The 21,092-nt window shown below is 35.2% G+C and overlaps 1 protein-coding gene across 1 annotated transcript in view; it reads left to right on the top strand.

Annotated features, from left to right (window-relative positions):
- The window catches only part of LOC128995663 (E3 ubiquitin-protein ligase MYCBP2-like), a 71,157-nt gene that overhangs the window by 38,766 nt on the left and 11,299 nt on the right, over positions 1–21,092 (top strand). The window contains exons 29-37 of the mRNA XM_054420680.1: positions 9,624–9,809; positions 10,462–10,668; positions 11,967–12,104; positions 13,235–13,413; positions 13,865–14,111; positions 14,798–14,997; positions 15,954–16,162; positions 17,231–17,443; positions 18,505–18,649. Coding sequence (XP_054276655.1) covers positions 9,624–9,809; positions 10,462–10,668; positions 11,967–12,104; positions 13,235–13,413; positions 13,865–14,111; positions 14,798–14,997; positions 15,954–16,162; positions 17,231–17,443; positions 18,505–18,649 — 1,724 coding nt within the window. The remainder of the gene's footprint in view (positions 1–9,623; positions 9,810–10,461; positions 10,669–11,966; positions 12,105–13,234; positions 13,414–13,864; positions 14,112–14,797; positions 14,998–15,953; positions 16,163–17,230; positions 17,444–18,504; positions 18,650–21,092) is intronic.

Here is a 21,092-nt window from a genome sequence, read left to right as displayed (position 1 = left end):
TTTTTCACAAATGTACGACAATTTCAATTTATACAGTTGTCTTAGTTTATGGGTTTTGAGTTTGTATTAGTTCATTGTTGTACCTATTGTACACCATTGTTATCTGTTATTACATATTTCAATATTTTCTGTGAAATAACTTGTCTAGGCAGTATTCGTGTGTATACGGTATATTATAATTTTTGAGTTAAGTTCGTGAGTCATGGAAATCAATGGTTAATGGTCATGGATAGTCATGGAAAGTCAGGGAAATTAAAGACAAAATTTCTGTGGACACCCTGTTATTTGAAACAGCTGTTAAGATTCATTATTTCCTTTTAAATATGAAAAATCATAAGGTTAACATGGGAAACTCCAGAGCCACTGGGGTGGAGCCCGAAAGCCCGATCAAAATAAAAACTACTTAGTTTCCCTATTTAATGCCCAAAGAATCCGTGTACCGAATTTCAGCCTCCTAGGTAAATAGGAAGTGGGAGAATTAGTGATGAGTGAGTGAGTGAGTGAGTCAGTCAGTGAGGGCTTTGCCTTTTATATATATAGATAACTCAGGATAAGGGCCTAGGTTGATAAGGCAATATAGAATGTTGATTATTTCCTATATCCATCGAATGATTTCTTTTACAATGAATTATTATAAAAATAAATATTATTACAACATTTCACAAAATTAAGTATATTTAAGTATAATTAACAAACAGACTCAGTATAGTTAGATCATAAACAAATCAAGTACTGTTACCGAAACAATCCTATAATAATGGAATTACATTTACATATGGTTTGGCAGCTCCTTTAGGTAATGTTAAATAATGTTTACATTCAGGCTAGTGACATCATTATTTTAAATTTATAATCCTTACCCTCTCTGTTCTAATATTCGTGCAGTATTTAATAAGGTTTGAACCAGCTGTGTTGAATTGTGAAATTAAAATCAATTTGACAGTTAGTTAGTTCTCCTTGTTATAGCTATTTACATTACAAGTGTAGTAAGAGCGTTTTTACATCACGCAGGTGAATGTTGTGCAACGAGCGAAGGCGAGTTGCATAATTCACCGAAGTGATGTAAACACGCTCTTGCGTAACGTGTAACGTACAAGATTTTACCTGACCCGACAATATTCAGGAGGTTACGAGCAATATGCTTCATTATCAATTTCACTCATCTTCTAACAGTAACGTTCATTTACAAACAAAAGCTAGGTTAGGAAAATTCTTCAAAGCATAACAATAAAATTCAAACACACAGCTGATTTCTAGCGTTGAACGTCGTTGGCTCCATAGAGGTATATTTTTTAAGTTATCCACTCAATGTTATTTAAATGGGTTTCATTACATCACCGAGTGAGTTTTTTTTCAACTTTACATCACTCGAGAAGTAGGAAGTTGTATACATCACGCTTGGGATAGGGAAGTTTAACATGGCGGGTTAGGTAAACATTTTTAAACTTACTAGGTTTGTTCTTTGTTACCATGGATACCATCAATCAATATTTACTTTTAAATCTCTCATCTCAGATTTTTGAAAGCCCACGGGGCAAAGCCCAAGGTGAATATCGTAGCGGCAATAGTTCTATATGTATCCTCGGAGCTGTAGCTTCATTTGTGTGCTATTTGAGCATAGTCGGATCAGTATTTTTTTAGATTAGCTCATACAAACACACACACAGACACCCCCTCTTCTTTATAATAGTATAGAATATAGAATAGAATAAGAATAGATAGATAGATAAACCTATTTCAACGTACAATATCAGTTTTAGGAAATTCCTAGTAAGGTTGTTAGAAGTATATTGGCATCCGTGAAGTTTGTGTAATGTTTTTTAAAATCACTGTGGGATATATTTAACTTCACTTATTATTTATTTAATATGTTTCTACTTCTTGAAATTCTCAGTTAACTGGGAGGCGGAGCAAACAGTTTGTTCTAAAATGAACTTGAAAATTTTAAACAATCTTTTTCTGTTGGTTTACTTAAAGTATATAATGTTCTACTATGAATGCAAATCTTTAATATAGTCTAAATTTCCAGTCCCACCCTCAAAAACTATGATATTTAACAGTTGAATCTTTATAACGTATAAACACATTATTTTTAATCTGTCATCAAACTGATTCTTGAATTAGTAGTTGCAAGAGTACGCAAAACTGCAGAGAGTCCTTGAAAATGCTTGTGCAATGATATAGTTTTAAATTATAAAAGAAACCCTTCAAAAAATTGTATCAACAGGACCAGAGGACCAATATGCACATGGTATTTCATTTGTATAAGGCAAAAAGTTCAAATCATATTAACTTATGATTGCCAATAGATTTTGGGTTTCCTTAAAACAATTATATAAAACTGTCTGCAAATGTCAATAGAACTAATTTTATAAGAAATTGTAGATTCTTCTGTTGCTCTGTAGGCGACCATTTTGGTCACACAAGGAAGTCCAAACTTATATCTTAGTTTGAACAACGTCATCTTGATTTTACATTGCTCAAGATACATAATCGACACATAGGCTTTCAAAAAAAATAAGTAAAGAAAGTAACTAGTGATGGACCGCGCAGACATAGGAACAGTCTAGACTTGCCTCTTACTGACGTTTTCCAAACGAATATTAGAGGAGTTATGACGATGACAGCTGGCATGGCCAGCTAAACGTAACTTTCAGCCACCAATATAAACCAGCTAAATGTATGTAAAACAGCTAAAAACATCATAGTGAGGTGAAAAATTCGTTACGCATACTTTTACATTACCATGAATTAATTATATGCATACAGAAAAAACGGAGTCATACTTATTGCGTATTTTAATGTAAACTAGTGGCTTGTAGGGTCATAGTCCCTAAAAAGCTACGGAAAAGGAATTATTGTTGGAATATTTAAACAAACTCAGAATCAAATTATCTATATGTCAGGATAGGCCTAGATATCCCACTACAACATATCTTTTGTGCAAAAAAACAAAACAGTTTGTTGTTTGTCTTTGTTTGCTTTTGTTGATAACGTTATGTTCAATAAAGAATTTGAATGATTCCAGAGGTTTAACTGCTAAAGGCAGCAAACATGTTTATGAATAAATATTAATATTGGTTTATTAAGGTAGCTTTGGTTTTTTGGTTAATGCTGATAACAAGGCTTCCCCGATTGAAATACAGTATTGAAATTGTCTTCGTCAAATAAGAAAAGGCAAAAAATGGTGTGTTGAGATACCCTACCCAGTTATTATTTCTAAGTCTATGCTCATTTTGTAAAGGTTTAACAAAATTATTCTTAAGTAAAGGCATCCCATTGACAGAACTTGGACCTAAATTTGTTTGTGATCAACATTAAAAAAACCACTATTAGCCTAGTGTAAGTATGTGGTGTTAATCCTCCTAAAGGTGCAATTGATTTACATATTCTACCAAAAAAGGGCCTAGTCAACGTCTAATTACTAACTATTTTGCGGCTAGTTAGGGTTCCATTACCCAGTTATCGAAACTAATCACGACATAAATATTTTTGGTTCGTTTAAATACCTGTACGAACCTACTTCATCTCTATTCCCAAATTGTTTTCTAAGAGTAACCGTTGAGGTTATTCCACTTCATACAAAATATTGATTAAACACTACAATAAATCTCAAATATAAATGTTAGTAAATTTAAAAACAATTGGAATAAATCTTTTACATATGTTTTGAAATAAAAAACAAAGAAGATCTTCTTTTAATCTTGAATCGTTTCTTAAATCTTGAAAACAATTTATTTCAACTTTGACATAACTAAAAAGTCTTGATTATTAAAGGTAACGTTATCCCTTTATATAGTTGGTTTTATATAGTATACATTACATTGCAGAATTGACTGGCAAATGAGTAATCCAAATGTAAGCTTACTTGCTAATGATAAAATCACGATCAGCTGGATTGAAGTAAACAAAAATCAGCAGTAAATGCCTTCTAATGCTAATCTTATGGAGAACATTGTACGTTATATCTAATTTTGTGTTCAGATTTTGGGAATTTCACTATTTTTCCCGCCGTCACGGGATAAAGACCTTTAATTTGAGCCCTCTCACGTCGTTCTACGACTTCCCAGTTGCCCACAATTTTGATGCAAAGAATCTGCTTACGTAATTAATATATAGATAGTATAGATTTCTTGTATATTCCCATGAAACTGATAATTTACCCAGCACATTAAGGCCTTTATTCCAAGTATCTCAGTTCGCAAACCATACATACACTGTGACGATAAAATATCAACAAAATAGCATGTAGTTTTATGTAATCCTCACGACATTTCATTTGGTCCATTGACTTTAAATCCAATAATTGTAGACATTATTGGAGCTTTGAAAAAAACTTCATATAAAATCCTTACACTAATAAAAGACGACGTCATGAGCGCGGGAAATGAGCTACAGCGGCTAGGGCATAGCCACATGAATACAGAACGGAATGAAGGAACTAGAACGGAGAACTGGCAACAGCGCACGCGAGAAGTAGGGGGGGCGCACACACCGCTCAAGCACTACAACGCATTAGTGGCATCCTGTCCACACACTGTTGATATATACCGATTTGTGGCATGGTGCCACAATTTAAAAACTGGAATGTTAGATGTTAAAATGGAGTGTTCATTAACAATATCGATGCAGACATGTTTCTACCACCTTCCTTCATCCACTGGTGGCCGCAGGTTGAAAGATGCCACAATTAGGTGTTTGCGAGTATTCGGTAAAACCCCGTATGTGTGTGTGTGTGTGTGTGTGTGTGTGTGTGTGTGTGTTTCCGTTAGCACGATAACTTCAAGCAATTTCATCTTCAGCCATAAGAGCCATAAATAAATAAATAACCAAAGTTCCGAGTGGCTTAATTTCTGTACTTTGAAAGACAGCCAAATTGCGCTGTGTAACATTTGTATAATTTGTGTCCTTGTTGTTAGCGACCCTTACTCACACACGCACACACACTGCACGGCCCAATATAGCGATATAGATCTAAGAATCTTGAATTTTGTCTGTTTCAGGCAGCCATCGTCGGATATAGGACCAGGAAGGTGATTTTCGTTGGGATAAAAAATAAGTACTGCACGACATGCGCGCGGGCCGAAGCCAATGGGAATGAACCGATAACACACGCGTGTTACAGGAATTGGGGAAAAGGACGTAGCTCTACGAGTATGGAGGCAGCAATCATCTGCGAGGGATTCCAAAAGAGTGAGGAAATGTACAACATCAGATACGCAAGATTCATAGGAGATGGCGATAGCAGCGTCTACAAAAAGATCCGAGATAGCCGGCCGTATAAAAAGCTTACGGTGGAAAAGGTCGAGTGCAAAAACCACCTCCTGCGAAACATGTGTACGAAATTAAAGACAGTGGCTTGTTCCAAGACAGGAAAATCGTCCGTATTGTTGAGGAAAAAAATTGGAGATAGTTGAGGAAAAAAATTGGAGATAGTTTGATGCGCTGCAGGGTAGCTGTAACAAAGGCAACGGAACACCGTAAATTAGAAGAAGTTTCAATGACAGAAAAAATAGATCACCTTAGAAAAGATATTTTAAATATACCTAGCCATGTATTCGGCGAACATTTGAACTGCAAGGAAAGGGGATATTTCTGTGAATTGGACCCAGTAACCGCTTCAGATGGCAATAATATTGTTCCTAAGCTCATTTCAGTGGGCCTATACCAAGCAGTGCAAGACGTATTCAGAGATTTGAGTCGTCATTCTCGTAGCCTACTGATTGACGTTACCAGCAATTACGTGGAACATTTTAATTCCATAGTTGCAAAGTTTATCGGTGGAAAAAGGATAAACTTTTCCTCCAATGGCTCGTATCAAAATCGCTGTACCGCTGCTGTCGTGCAACATAATACTGGCCAAGTGCACTACAAATTTCACAAAGAAGTATTTAAATCAAGTCCGGGAGCGTTTTCAAAAAGCACAGAACTAAAAAGGAAAAGAAAAACTGAACTCAAGCGAGTCCATAAACGGGTAAGAAAATCATTGTTTTCCCAACGTTTTGAGGAAAATATTGACTACGGACCCTCGTGTCAAAAACCCGACATTGACGATGAAACGTTTGAAAGAGAGTCGGCAGAGTTTCTTCTCGCCCTCCGAAAGACCGAAGAGGAACGACACCAAATTGAGAGGGAGACTCTGCTTCAAGCAGACAGTAGTGAATGGCTGGAACTGAGAAGAAGTCTCCTCACAGCTTCGCACTTTGGTCGCGTGTGCAAAATGCGGGAAACGACGGGCTGTGAATCGCTAGTAAAGCAAATTCTATACAACACTGTAGACTGCGAAGCAATGGCTTATGGAAGAAGAAACGAAGATGTTGCTCGAAAAGAGCTAGAGAGTATTTTAGGTGAAAAGGTTGATAAATGTGGCCTTTTCATAGACAAAGACCACTGCTACCTTGGAGGAAGTCCTGACGGCTTGGTCAAAGAAAATGCGACAGTTGAGATAAAATGCCCGTTGTCTGCTCAAGAAATGACTCCAGATGAAGCCATAAAAAACAAGAAATTTACTTTTTGGACAGTGTCTAAGGATGGCGAAGTTGGAGACATCAATAGGAAGCACAACTTCTTCTATCAAGTACAGGGGCAACTACGAGTTACTGGGCGTGACTTTTGTTATTTCGTATTATAGACGCCAAAAGGAACCAAGATATCAAAAATATTAAAAGAAAACACTTTTTGGGAGGAACACATGTTTCCAAAGTTAAGCAAATTTTACCACAATTGCCTTCTGCCAGAACTAGTTGACCCACGTCACAGCAGATCGATGCCAATCAGAAACCCAGGTTACATCAAAGAAGCCAGGAACAAAGCAAAGAACAAGAAAACTAAAATATCTTCCAAGAAGACGCTCCAAGAATAATATTTTACGTAAAGTTTGTTGAATTGTAGACTGTCAGAAATACTTTTTTTGCATTTGGGGACAAAAATCTAATTGTTTGCATATGATTTGAGTTTTTTTATCGATCAAAATACCTACTAATTCTCAAATAATCTGGTTGCCTATATGAACGTAAAATATTGTTGGTTTTTAAATTTGTTTACTATGATATATGTGTATATACTAAATTCCTAATTTTACATGTTTTATTTTTTGAAATTTTACTACTAAAAAGCATATGATTTGAGTTTGTTTTTATAGATCGAAATATCTACTAATTCACAAATAATCTGGTTGCCTATATGAACGTAATATATTGTTGGTTGTTCGAAATGTTATCACTATGATATATGTATATATACTAAATTCCTAACTATACATGTTATATTTATTGTAATTTTATTTCTGAAAAATCTGATTGCTTGCATATAATTTGAGTTTATTTTTATCATTCAAAATATCTACCAATTCACAAATAATCACGTTGCCTATATGAACGTAATATATTGTTGGTTGTTCAAAATGTCATCACTATGATATATGTATATATACTAAATTCCTAACTATACATGTTATATTTATTGAAATTTTATTGCTGAAAAATCTAATTGTTTGCATATAATTTGAGTTTGTTGTTATCATTCGAAATATCTACCAATTCACAAATAATCACGTTGCCTATATGAACGTAATATATTGTTGGTTGTTCAAAATGTCATCACTATGATATATGTATATATACTAAATTCCTAACTATACATGTTATATTTATTGAAATTTTATTGCTGAAAGATCTAATTGTTTGCATATAATTTGAGTTTGTTGTTATCATTCGAAATATCTACAAATTCACAAAAAATCACGTTGCCTATATGAACGTAATATATTGTTGGTTTTTAAATTTGTTTACTATGATATATGTGTATATCATAAATTCGTAATTTAACATGTTATATTTTTTGAAATTTTACTACTAAAAAATCTAATTGTTTGCATATAATTTGAGTTTGTTTTTATCAATCAAAATATCTACTAATTCTCAAATAATCTCGTTGGCTATATGGACGTAATATATTGTTGGTTGCTCAAAATGTTATCACTATTATATATGTATATATACTAAATTTCTAACTAAACATGTTATATTTATTGAAATTTTATTGCTTACAATTCTAATTGTTTGCATATAATTTAAGTTGGTTTTTATAAATCAAAATATATACTAATTCTTAAATAATCATTGCCTATATGGACGTAATATATTGTTGGTTGTTCAAAAATATTTCACTTTGATATATGTAGACTATATATACTAAATTCCTTATTACATATGTTCTATTTTTTGAAATGTTATTACTAAGTAGTTGTATATGAATTGTTTGCATATGATTTGAGTAATTTATATTGAGTTTGAATTATAATAATTACTTTGGTGGTCACAATGTCTGGGTTGTTTGATTCTTTGGAAGAAAGAAACAAACTGTGACAATTTAATTGAGCTTTTTTGTATGTGTTTACGTTAACTTTGAGAACGAGCAAATTACATTCCCTGGTGTTAAAATGTTATTTGTCTTTTATTGATTTTATAAAGAGCTTCATACCTTGTATAAGTCTGAAATTAGAAATATAATTTATTTTGAAGGTAGACCTAATAATAATGTTGAGTCTGATGTGAAATTTTGATACAAAAATGTAAGTAACTATAAAATACTCGATGCATTCAAAATTGTATATTATGATTTATAAGTTTTATTTTTGTGAGTAAAACCCTTACGCCTTACTTGAGTACTTTACTTTGCCCTCATATTACTTTACTTGTTTACTAAATGTTATTTTTGCAAGCAGTTTGTTCCATTGTTAGATAATTTAACCGTTGCTTCTAAAAGCCTGTTTGTAGTATCACAGCTTATCTCATTAGTTCACGTGCTCCTATTGACTTATATTTTACATGTCTATCAAAATAATTGTTGGTACAGGATCAAATGTAAACTGTATTATATGTTTAAATGAATTAATATTGTTGTGTCATCAAGAGATGAACTTCTGTTAAAACAAAAACAAACTGTGCAATTATTCTACGATAATTGGGCTTACACAAAAACTGACAATACCATAACGCAATAGTAACCAGCTATAGCGCGAATGGTTGGCGAGTTCCTCAGCGCCCACACTACTCTGCCTTGTCGAAACTTTCGCTAGTTTTATTGTGTCAGCCCGAGTGGTCCTGACCCTTGGGGTAAGCAACCCTACGTTTTTTGCCCTTCCTGAACGACCGGTCCGCCATCACGCCAACTGCCTTGCCGACGTTGATACCGTGAGCGACGGCAGCGCCACAGCTGTAAGTGAGTAGCCAGAGAATTAAAAGGCGATTTTGAGTTTATGTCCGGCCCACTCTTAATAAACAGCTGTGTCTAAGGAATATGTCGGCCTTAGATACTAACAAGACTACAAGATCGTGCCATTCATCCTGCACTCATCTCCATTCATACTTACCTACTATCGTATGGTTGCCATTTCATGGTAATGTATAAAATATAAAGTAAAGTAATGTATTTTTTACAGTTTGGTACAATTACTTGACTCAAATTTGTATTTGAGTTGCTCAATTAAACAAACAAACAAATATTTTTACAATTTTGGCAAAATATTTGAGTTGAGTTAGGGCTCGAGTTGCCCAAATACTTTTGAAATACTTAATGCTAGATACTTGTTCAATAGCCCTGATTACAAGTCTGTTGATCAGGTGGACGCAGGATCTGTGTGGCAGTTCAAGGACGTGTTGGATCGTCTGCTAGACATTGTCACACAGAGTATACAGCAGGCGCTGTGTCTAGAGAGAGTTTCTCACTCCACACAGCTGGTCACCAACTGCTGTCATCTACTGGCCAAGGTTGTGGCTGAACTGGCAGCTCAGGCCAGAGGCATTGATGTGAGTACTGTACTTGTATTGGAGTACTTGTATGTAGGTACCCAAGTTTGGCCTTTCAACAGCTGGTATCTTCATAGCAGTTAGGTTTAGGGAATAAAATAATGTTGAATTAAACATTCTGTAAATACTGTGTACTAAGGATGAATGGAATATTTTTAGTTCGGGATAGGACAGGAGTTTCCAGAAATTTTCAATTTTGTGACCTGTCCATCCCTACTGTAAAGAATCCAACACCATCATAACTCACTGATAAGCTAAAACGTGATTATCACTTAAATTAATCTTTTACTTTGCCTCCACTGGGAAATGGCAGCAAAATTATCTTAAGCCAAAATAAATATAATTGTAAAAAGTGTTTGAATTTCTGTTTAAGTTTTCTCTAATATATCATATCATGGTAAACAAATAGTGACAGGTAGATTTAAAACTTGTGTTTTACTTGTGCGTCTCAAATTGGTTATACATTTTGGCAACTTCAATCTTCAATCATACTTAAAGTTTAACTTTAAGTAATATATTTATGTTATTTAAAAATAACATAATGACGCATTCATGTGCAATGTATCTGTACGTTCTGAATAAAGATTTTATTGATTGATAAGTGTTTTTGTTAACCATACAACAGTAGCAATTGTAACATTAATGGTAACAGGAGGACCTGGAAGGGGTTTGTGGTCGAGTTCTTCACGCGACACCCAACAGATTCACACGGACCAACCAGAGCCGAACTTGGAACACAGGGAATGGGTCACCAGACGCCATCTGCTTCAGTGTGGACCGTGGCGGAGTGGTGGTGGCGGGTGTTGGTGTCTACGGTGGCACTGGCACCTACGACTATGAGCTGGAGATACTGGACGATGTAAGTGACTACACTGGTTACAATCTGTTATGATGAAATTCCCTTTCAATGTACAAAAGGTACATTTGTTGTTGTTGATCTTTTTTGTCTTGGGACGCTAGGCTCCAGTCCAGATAGTTTTGCACGTTACTTCAAGCTAGGTCTAGAGTTTGCAGCATCAATAATTAGATAAAATCCATGTGATTTGGAGGGATTTGAAACTGGGAGCTCAGGGACTGATGTCCTCTACCACTAGACCAGCTCGCTCCCTCACAATTTGTTAAAATAGCTAACTAACTATTAAACACTTGGTTGGTACATTTAAAGGTAATATATTGCCTTAATCCAAACGTCATTAACTTTTTACTGCAACTGTTAAATTATGAATAGTACTCATCTTTAAAATAGACTGTGCTTACTGCTTAGACTAGTTATCTAAAAAGAAGATTGGCGCTAAAAGAACCTTATAGGTAGAAAGCACTATCATTTTTCTTAGACACACAAAAAATTATCTGCTATAAACACATACAAATAACATTATACCAAACACCCAAGATTAAACACACAGTTCATAGAAAAATTCAAAAAGGGGAGTAAATCTTTTACCAAGTTAAACAGAGTAGTAAGCTACTCTATCGTAATACCACTATTATTACCAAATTAAGCAACCCCAGTCTGATGTGCTGATAATAGTGTCTTCCACCCTCATATCCATATATTAAGCCCAAAGTACCCATGAACTTTTGAGAAAACTGCAAGTCACACCCCCATTAACCATATACTTAAAATGTTCGTCATGACAAAAAATTTGCGCAAAACTATCCATTATTTCATTAATTACCCTTTAAGGTTGTTTTTGCTTTCCAAAGGGAACTTTCCATTAACCTAATGTTAAAAATACCTCAGCTGTACTTATTTGTATGTTATTCTTTCAATTTATTACCTTATAAAAAACAGGTGTGATTATTTGTTTGTATTACTGTATCCTGTTTTGTTTATTTCAGCTTAACTTAACCATCAATAGTTTTATTCATATTTATGAAGTCAAGCGGGGTGAAGCCCATGGGTAACAGCTAGTCTGTGTAAAGCTTGTCCTTTTTGGCATTAAATCATCTTTTATGATTTTGTACAATTTCTCTTATGGTCTTCCAACTCTTCTTTTCTCACCTCAAGTTTTCCCTTGAGGTAATTTTTCCCCACTCCCCCTTTTTCATCCTTTCCAAGAGACCAATACACCCTTGTCTTTGTTCTAAGATTTGTTATAATATTATTCTGTCTAGTAAGTTACTCCATTTTTAAACTGTTGTCTATGTTTTTAGGTGAGCAACTCTAACAGTGATGCTTCCCATGGTCAACGCTGGAACAGTCTGCAGCTAACGAGGGGATCTTTTGGACCTGACGATTGCGGCACTGACGACATTGTGGAGCTCATGTTCGACTACCCTGTCTACATCAAGGTAATGCAATTCATAACGGGGAAACTAGCTGCTTTAACCCTCCCAGTGTTACTTGACGAAAATTCGACAAGCAGCACACTTTGTGTAGTGTTACTTGTCGATTTTTCGACACGCAGACATCGTTTACGGCGAAGGCTCTATGACTGACTGAATCGGATTGAACTGGATCGAGTTAGGTATCGTTCTTTCCGTAATATTCTAAGCTTTCTCCAGAGGTCTGTCTCTAAGCGCTATTCATTTTAGTTCCGAAAATATTGTAGCAGACAGCTGACGTGCGTGTATTTGTAAACAGCTAGGTTCCCCCGGACCGATGACTGATGTGTTTTATTACGTTTATCATTGTTTTAGTGTTAAAAATCAAAAGTAGTGATATACGTGGTGCATTATAAGAAGATTTAAGTGGTTTTGAAGTGCTGGTTGATGATCCTGAAGAAGTAGGTAGTGATATTGATGTAAATTATCAGCCAGATTCCTAGCTATGGTTAGGCTATGCATTCTTAGCTAAACGCTATGTACTGAAATCAGTTTTTTGCCCATAACTTATTTATTTGCAAATCTACTTCCTTATATTATTATATATTTGTAATCCTCATAAAATTTAGAACAAAGTGGCTATTTTCAAATATTTATAGGCCTATAATTTATACAATTTCATTGAGCGCGAACTTATTTTTTTTTTTTGAAAATTTTTGAAATTATATTTTTTTTACCTAAAAATTTTTTTTTTTGAAAAATGTTCCTTATGTTTTATATATAATATTGAAGCCCATGATTTTCCAAACAAAATGGTATATAGAACATTCGAATTAACATTGTTTTAAGCTTCTCAGATCCGTTTTAATAAAACCTTGCGAATGCGCCAAAAATAGGTGGACATTAAGGCCTAAACTATGGACACTTGGAGGGTTAAACTCAACCTTATAACATAACTATCAAAGAACTGTAAACTTTGTCAATTGTGAAAAGAAATTGGAGGAAGCTGTTTTTCGTGTTTAAAATTCGGTGAGTGATTCAGATAAACAATGTCTCAACATTTTTGACTTAACGATTTTTGATATTAACGAGATTCAAAACCAACGTCAGCTGTGACGAGTTAAGTGAAGTATTTCAATTTAAAATTTTACTTTCAGGAGAATGTGAAGTACGCCATCAGATTGCGTAATCATGGTGGCCGCACTAGCAACGGTGACGGAGGTGTCAGCTCAGTCAAGGGCCCAGATGGAGTGATGTTCACCTACTCTACTTGCTCTTTGAACTTCAACGGAACGACACCTACACGTGGACAGATACCATACATCCTCTACTTCAGGTGTGTAATGTGTTGTAGGGATGGAAGTATTGCAGTTGAGTGCTTTGCCAACTCCAAGAAGCCTACTAAGATAGAAGCTACTAAGAAGTTACTAAGATTCAACGGTTAACGAGGTTCGGTAGGTGAAGTACAAGATAGAGCAGTAGAATCCCTGTTCAACCATTGTCCTTTGAAATTCACACTTTGTTGTAATATGTGTTGTGTAAAGGATCTTGTCTGTCTCTATGCCCTAGTTTTTTAACTTTCTCCAATAGGCTTACTCTTTCCGAAAACTCCACCTCTACTTTAAACTTTTCCTTAAAATACAACTAAAATAATTTGATTGTCGTATATCCTTTTAGCATTGCTTACCTAAGTATTAATACTTATCCATTCTTAATTTTCAAAGAAATAACCAAAGTGTGCCTTACATTGGAGAAAATTCAAATCAGCAATGTTATCTTATGTACAGTAACCCACAAGACTCAGAGGCAGTTGCACGAGGTCGAGGCGTTGTGGAACGTGAGGCTCGACGCGCGACACTCTCTCTCTGCGGGGCTGTGGTGTCACGCAGCGCAGAGTTGCTTAGTCTCGCGCGGGCCAGAGTCACTGAGGAGCCTCCTACTTGTACGGACGTGTTGGGATCTGCCTGTCTGGTCACTACACTGCTGCCTCTCACACTGGCTCATGTCAGTCCATTGGCCACCTCGGACCCCAGGGTATGACGTGTTGCCTGGGTCTGTCGTAGTGATTATAGATAGATAACGAGTAGTTCAAGATAACGGTTCAAACAAGATACAGGACTAAATTTTTTGAAAAGAAACCATCCTATGCAGGTAATAGATTTTTTAAATTTATTCCAAAAAATATTAAAAAAGAAACAGATCCAAACAAATTAAAAAAAATATTGAAAGAGTTTTTAATAAATTTAGCAATTTACTCTTTTGACGATTTTTTTCACCTCCCTCAGTCGCTATGATAGTTGAAATTATCTTACTAGATTTGTAAAATGTATTTGTTGTTTTTATAACCATTACTCATGTTTTGCTGTTTTTTATCCTGTTGAACTATTTTGACACTATTTTTATTGTAATTATTTTGACACTATTTATTGTACAATGTACATAAAAACGAATAAAGATATTTGAATTGAATTGAAAAAGGTGTCCACTGGTACCTGAATCATAGAAAGCAGCACTGATTCTAGTTTAAAGATGTTAAAAGTCACTTAATCGTTCATCACTTCATCAAGACAGAAACGTAATTTCAGTATATATTTTAAGCTGAATCTCAGTTTAGGGTTAGTTTATGGTTAGTGAGCTAATCATTGTAGCTTTGTAAGCCATATCCGTTTATTAAAGACACGTTTAACTATAGTTGTTCAACTTCCTGTGTTTGTCAACAGAGTGGAGTGCAAGTGCTGGGACTGATTCAAGAGTTGTTACCTCATGTGTCTGCCTTGAACCTGCTCAGTTGTGAGATGGGCAAGTCTGTCACCTCCGTGGACACCATCAGCTGTCCTGACACCCAGAACACCACCAGTCACCATTATGTCTGGGTGCAGAGTGATCACCCGTACAAGCCTGCCACTGTCTACAACTACAGGTAAGGACATAAATGAAATGTTTATTTGTCTTGAAAAGTTTACAAAAAATGAGATTTGAAATAAGACCACTACACATTTGACTGTTACTGGGACTAGCACTACAAGTTAGATCTTCTTTGGCTGCTTCAAAAATGAAATGGTGATGTTACAGCCTTGTAATAGACAGTCATCATCAAAGCACTTTAGTGGAACACAGGCCTTTATTGCTAAATACAGGGTACTACCGACTCATCAGTAGCAGTAGCACTTGATACCTTTTACGGTGAGGTGAGGATGACTCTCTGTGATAAGGCCACAACATCAGCACTTATTTCCCATGTGCTAAAGTCTGTCTTCTTTTTATCAATAAGAACATTTTTTTTAATTTTAAATATTTTATACTACTTTAATTGGTTCTGGTGGGTTATCATTTAACAATGTGCCATGATATACCTTTTGTAAGGTGTTCTATGCTCTGGTTGTCTCTTTGAGTGTCTAACTGATCGTAAAACGGGAAAATTTTGCAGAAATTTTAATGGCTCGAAAGGTCTGTAAGTTTTGTATTGTATAGTGTGGGAAATTTGTATTCTTTAATGCCAAGATCGAGCATCCACTCATTATGTTCTTCAACTTTTCATATTATGGTGTCAAATAATAAATCAGAGGAACGCTAGAGATAGGAGATACTCAATTTTAGGTTTTGACCCAAATTGCCATTTCTCAAAATTTGTCTAAACATTTTGTTTACAAAATATTTTTCTTTTTATAAAATACTAGATTTATAAAATGTAAAACATATTGTAATATTTATTTTAAAACAAACCTGATCTGATCCTTGGAGAGAGAATTTTGCTAAAAATGTATTTTAATCATAATTTTTTTATTCAGTTTCTTTTGTATTTTATAAATTTTCTTCCAAAATTCTCAAAATTGTAGGTAGTAAAATAAAAATTGATGGTTTTTGGAACTGTTACAGAGTTGTTTTCCCCGAGAGTGTCAAATGGGTTTGTGTGGAGTTTGCCCCGGAGTGTTGTACAGCTCAGGCGGAGGACTCTCTACAGCTGTATATCCCCGCTTGTCCTGCTCCAACACCCCCGCCTGAGGACTCCCCCCGCTACTACCCTGTATTGCACCGCCTCAGCAACGTACCTGCCCAGTGGCCTCAGTCTGCTGTGGTGTTACCTGGTGTGTTTGTTAAATATCCTATTATTTTCTATTTCTGTTTTTGTAAACATATGTTTATTCAAACAAGTTCACAAACCAGCATGGTGGGAATGGGGTTCTGTAGGGCTAAGATAGGACTCTCATAAATATAATTTTTCAATTTTTCTCCAAATTAGTTTGTAGAGCTAAAACTAAAATAAATGATTTAGTATGTTGAACTGTTGTAGTAGTGTAAGTTACAGAGAATTGGTGTCAGTTGGTGAGTCGGTGGCTCAGTTCGTATCGTCAAGGACTTCATGCCCAAGGCAATGATGTCGTGGGTTCGGATCCTGGTCACTGCCACAAACATTTTATCAGTACAGTTCACCTTCGTACTGTACCGGCTCACCCCTTGCTTTGCTGGATACATTCCACCATAGACAAATAGAATAAATATAGACTGTCAAAGGAAGGTTCCGGCGCCCAACGCTAGGAGTACCGTGTAGTTACGGCACACACCGCTGTAGGCGAGGAGCACAGGAGCCGTATGTGACTAGCAGACACTGCAGCGGTGTGCGCCGTAACTACACGGCAAACCTAGCGGTGGACGTCAGAACTTATCACTTCAGCGCAGCTGACGGTCTATATTTATTCTATTTGTCTATGGTTCCACGCACAGATCTGTAGCCTATGTGGACAAGCAAATGCAAGGTTAATAGAGGCCGCCAACCACTAACAAAAAATTATCCTGGACTTTTAAGTCAGGACAGTCAATCTGGAGCAGTCTAAAGTCTGAGGCAGTCTATAGAAGACAGTGATTGACAATTGCTTGTGGAGTGTACAAGTTGACGAGTGCATTGTAGTCTGGTTCACTGGTAGCACCTGGAAAAGTGCGCTCTTATAATTGAAATGTATCCTTTTTAAATCACAGTAACAGCGGTGCTCCTAGATTCTGGTGTTGGGACTAGTAGAACATTGTTATTATTAGCTCTGTGAGACATCTGTGTTAGGTCTTTACTCTGTGCTGAAACCCACAGCAACTTGTTACCTTCCTTCAAACCTCCTTAAATTGTTACAAAACTATAACTCATTAGCTATATAAAATTTCAGGCAATGAGGTGATATTTTCCCTTGAAACCGCATCTGACTATGTGAAGGACGAGAAAGCTTCGTTCTATGGTTTCAAGTGCTTGGTGATTGGCTACGAGTGGTCGCAAGGGTCCACTGAGGGACTGAGACACCTAGAGACAGAGTTGGCCTTCCTCGGTGGCATGTGTGCTGCGTCTCTCATGAAACGTGACCTCGTCCTGCCTGTGTCCTCAGGTTAGTTTGATCAAATATGTCTTGAAACACTACTCACTACATGTACGGCCCTCTAACTATTTATAGGACATTAAATATCATACATAAATATCAGGGCATTATATTATTTACATATTTATTTCATCTTAGGGTACAAACACACACTGGACCGTGACGCGCCACGCCGCGCCTTGACGCTCTCTACATTACAAAGTACGTAGGTATTTGATAATAACGTGTCATGCACGCTGCACCATACCATGCTGCGTCCTATATATTTGTACCATTAGTCTTACCATTGACTTTTGGACAGTGAAGATGACAGACACCCCATATATAATGACCAGATGTAGCCAATTTATTGTAGTTGAGAGCCACTCACTGAAAGTCAACATTCTACTTTCTAACATACTTTTTACTGATGTTGATAAGGTGACATAAAGATAGTTTTTTTTTTTTTTTTTTTTTTTAACAATAAATTGACTTTTTTGTTTATCCTGGTTAATAATATGCTGTATATGATAGAAAACAGTAATTTACACGCTCTATCAATAGTTGTTTTTTACTCTATAACTGAATACGACCTTAAAATGGGAATGAACTACAGTAGACTTCCTCTTATCTGGACACCTTTTAACCGGGCATCGGTTTAACCTGACTACACTCGGCGGAAATAACATCTCTTTAACTGGACAATTTCATCAGCACATTGGTTTAACCGGACCAGATCAGGAGGAAGTGGGCAGTACTGAAATGACCATTCTCGTGGGAATGATTTGAGACCAGTGATCACGTGTCTAAATACAATGCTCTCCTAAATTTAAGTCAAATATTTGGGTTACATACTGAGTTTATCGGGACATCGGTTTAACCAGAAAACCCGCTATCTGGATTGGCCTCGGTCCTGAGGAGTTTGGATAAGAGGGAGTCTACGCTAGTTATATCCATATTCAAAGATGAAACTGACTAGAAATGAATATTTGGGTTATGCTAATGTTTGTTTGGTTTGAAATTTATTTTTCTATGCCATTAAGAATACAATTTTAACAAAACTGACAACTGTAATAATTCTGCTATTGCAGTGGAGGAGTTAGAAGAAGACATAGAAGCTGTGGAAGACATCGCTCAACTGATCTACACCAAACACTCGAGTCTGCTGGGCAAAGGATTTGCGCTCTCCAGTGCTCCTACCATCAACCAGGCGCTCGAAGGAGTTCTCCCATTCAGGTATGTGTTTCGTTCATCTAAGATACTTCTTGGTAGTTTTTGAATTTTGACTTGTATTCATTGTTTTTAAATATGTCTGGAGATTCAGAGGTTTTTTCCTACTGTTTCTAGTTTAGTATTGTTGGCTTAAGCTTGTCTTGTAGAAGTTTGGTTGATGGAGGATTTTGGTTAACATAACCGTTCAGAAAAATGTTCTAATAAAAGCCAAACCTACTCAATTCTAGGATTAAAAATACTGAACTTCTTAATACGTTTTTAGAAGTCCCAACAGACGAATTTAACAATTTTTACTAGATGTCCCTTCTGAAGTACTATTGTAGGCTTGAAAAAGTAATGGGAAATAATACTCATTGACATAATTAAATATTTATTTTATAACAATCATTTTTACATTCACATCAACAAGATAGGCTACGGTTTACTTGTATAGAAAAACTATCAATAATAATATGTTTCTCAGCATTAATAAAACATTCTTTAGTAGTTCTCATAATCTGGAAAACATTTTAACACCCACCTCTATAACATTTCTTATTTCTCGATTCAAGTATTTTGAAGAGATTAATTCCAATTGGGCGCTCAGTTGTTATTGCACTGAATGTAATAAGAGTTGAAATTGAAATATGGGGCTGTGATCATACAACCGTGCAAACAAACGGTTGATCTATTGGTTGTTTGCTGCAATCACGGTTTTATTAATAGGGACATTGTTTGGCTAGTTATTGGTTGGCTGTTTTATGTCAGGGTTTAAAAAGTTACGGTTATTAAAATGTTAGGTAATGTTCTGAGGCTGTACATTGTGAGTTATTTAACTTCATCTTTGTGTAGCAAAATATCAGTTTTATTTATTTCTGTATATTTTACTATCAGTTTTTGGATAAAAAACTATGTAACTGATGAACTGATGTGGTGATTGATCTTTTATTCACATTTTTCAATTGATTAACAATTTGTTGTCTGTTAGAATTTTAGGTAAGCACTTTTTTGGTTAGCGAAACTTTCAATTTTATATTCCTGGCTTTTGAAAGGTTCTTAAAAGTTCTACCCTTGGTTGAATTGACATCCTACAGGTACTAGTAGATCTTTAAAATGTCTAATTGTCATTGAGATGTGATATCTTAAGAAAGTTTAGTGTTCTTTCCCTAATTGTGTTTTTATATTCCAAAATACCAACTTTTCAGTCTTTGGCTGAAATATGCCAAATCGTAGGCTTCTACAATACATCTATCATGTCAAATAGAATGGAAACACTGGTTGTCACATGTTGTTATTTATTTTTTAAATATTTATATTATTACTCTTTGGTTTTTGTAGTTTCACGACAACACTGATAGGTTTTTGAATCATAAATAAGTCTGTGTTCTGTTCCTTTTTTTCCTACACTTTTAGCCAAATAAAAAATATTTATTGTATATTAATAACTTTAGAAGTACAAAAGTTTGTCACATTGAGAGCTTACTGTGTATAAAAGAACGACCTCCACAAAAATCCTGATGATATACATTGTATGACATATATCACACACTATTTAATCCAACAACAGTTAGTGGACACTGATAATCACGATTTAGCAATAACTAATGTAAAGTGCTGTTCAGAAATTATAAGCTCTTACATGGCTATCAATTAATTATATCTGATATGTATCCGCGTTTAGCAACATACAACCATATGTTTGTAATTAGCTAGATTACCTCTAATACGTCCGTTTGTATTGGATTAGCGTAACAATTGCGGAATAAGCTTTTAGAATAATTGGGCGTTAATTATTACCAAATAATCTATGCTTCTATGTGTTTGGATTTATTTTTATAAAACTATGTTACTACTTTTTCCTCTTTTGTTTAAACTTAAAAACGATTCCTGATATGAAAGCACTGGGAGCAGTAAAGAATAATTGACTGATTGTTAAACTTGAAAGCCCAAGTTAAATCATTATTATATCCATACAGATTATCTAAAAGAATTTGCCAAATGTTTTTCCCATAACTAAACCATACAATACCAAACCAAACCAAATCACACAAAAATATCATAGTTACTACAAATTTTAGCGTTCTGTACCAATTGTTAGGCTATATGATTATTGGCATCTCTTCATATTAAAATTTGAAAAACAAACTTATAAAAAGTTATTTTAGATTGTGTAGTTTTATTTTATTGTAGTAATTATACCCCAAAATAACTCTTTTGTTCTTTACGGTCGACAACATCAAACCTAATGTTGTTCTTAAAATTTTAAGATTTAAGATTTTGCTCTACTACATCAAGAACAGAATTGTAGCCAATTTAATACTATATTTCATCACTAGGGTGTAAAATGACTCTTTTTGACCCAAGCTCAAGTCAGAAAATGAGTGATGGTTAAAAAAACACTTTTTGCGCATGTGATGTAGAATCATATTTTTGTCATATTGCACCATTATTTGAACAAATTACGTAA

Source organism: Macrosteles quadrilineatus, unplaced genomic scaffold, assembly GCF_028750875.1.
Source record: "Macrosteles quadrilineatus isolate MER2022 unplaced genomic scaffold, UCM_ALF_1.0 Scaffold_5__1_contigs__length_97177068, whole genome shotgun sequence".
Lineage (NCBI taxonomy): Eukaryota > Metazoa > Arthropoda > Insecta > Hemiptera > Cicadellidae > Macrosteles > Macrosteles quadrilineatus.
The sequence above is the reverse complement of the archived record's forward strand: the minus strand, read 5'-3'. Positions and strand labels throughout refer to the sequence as shown.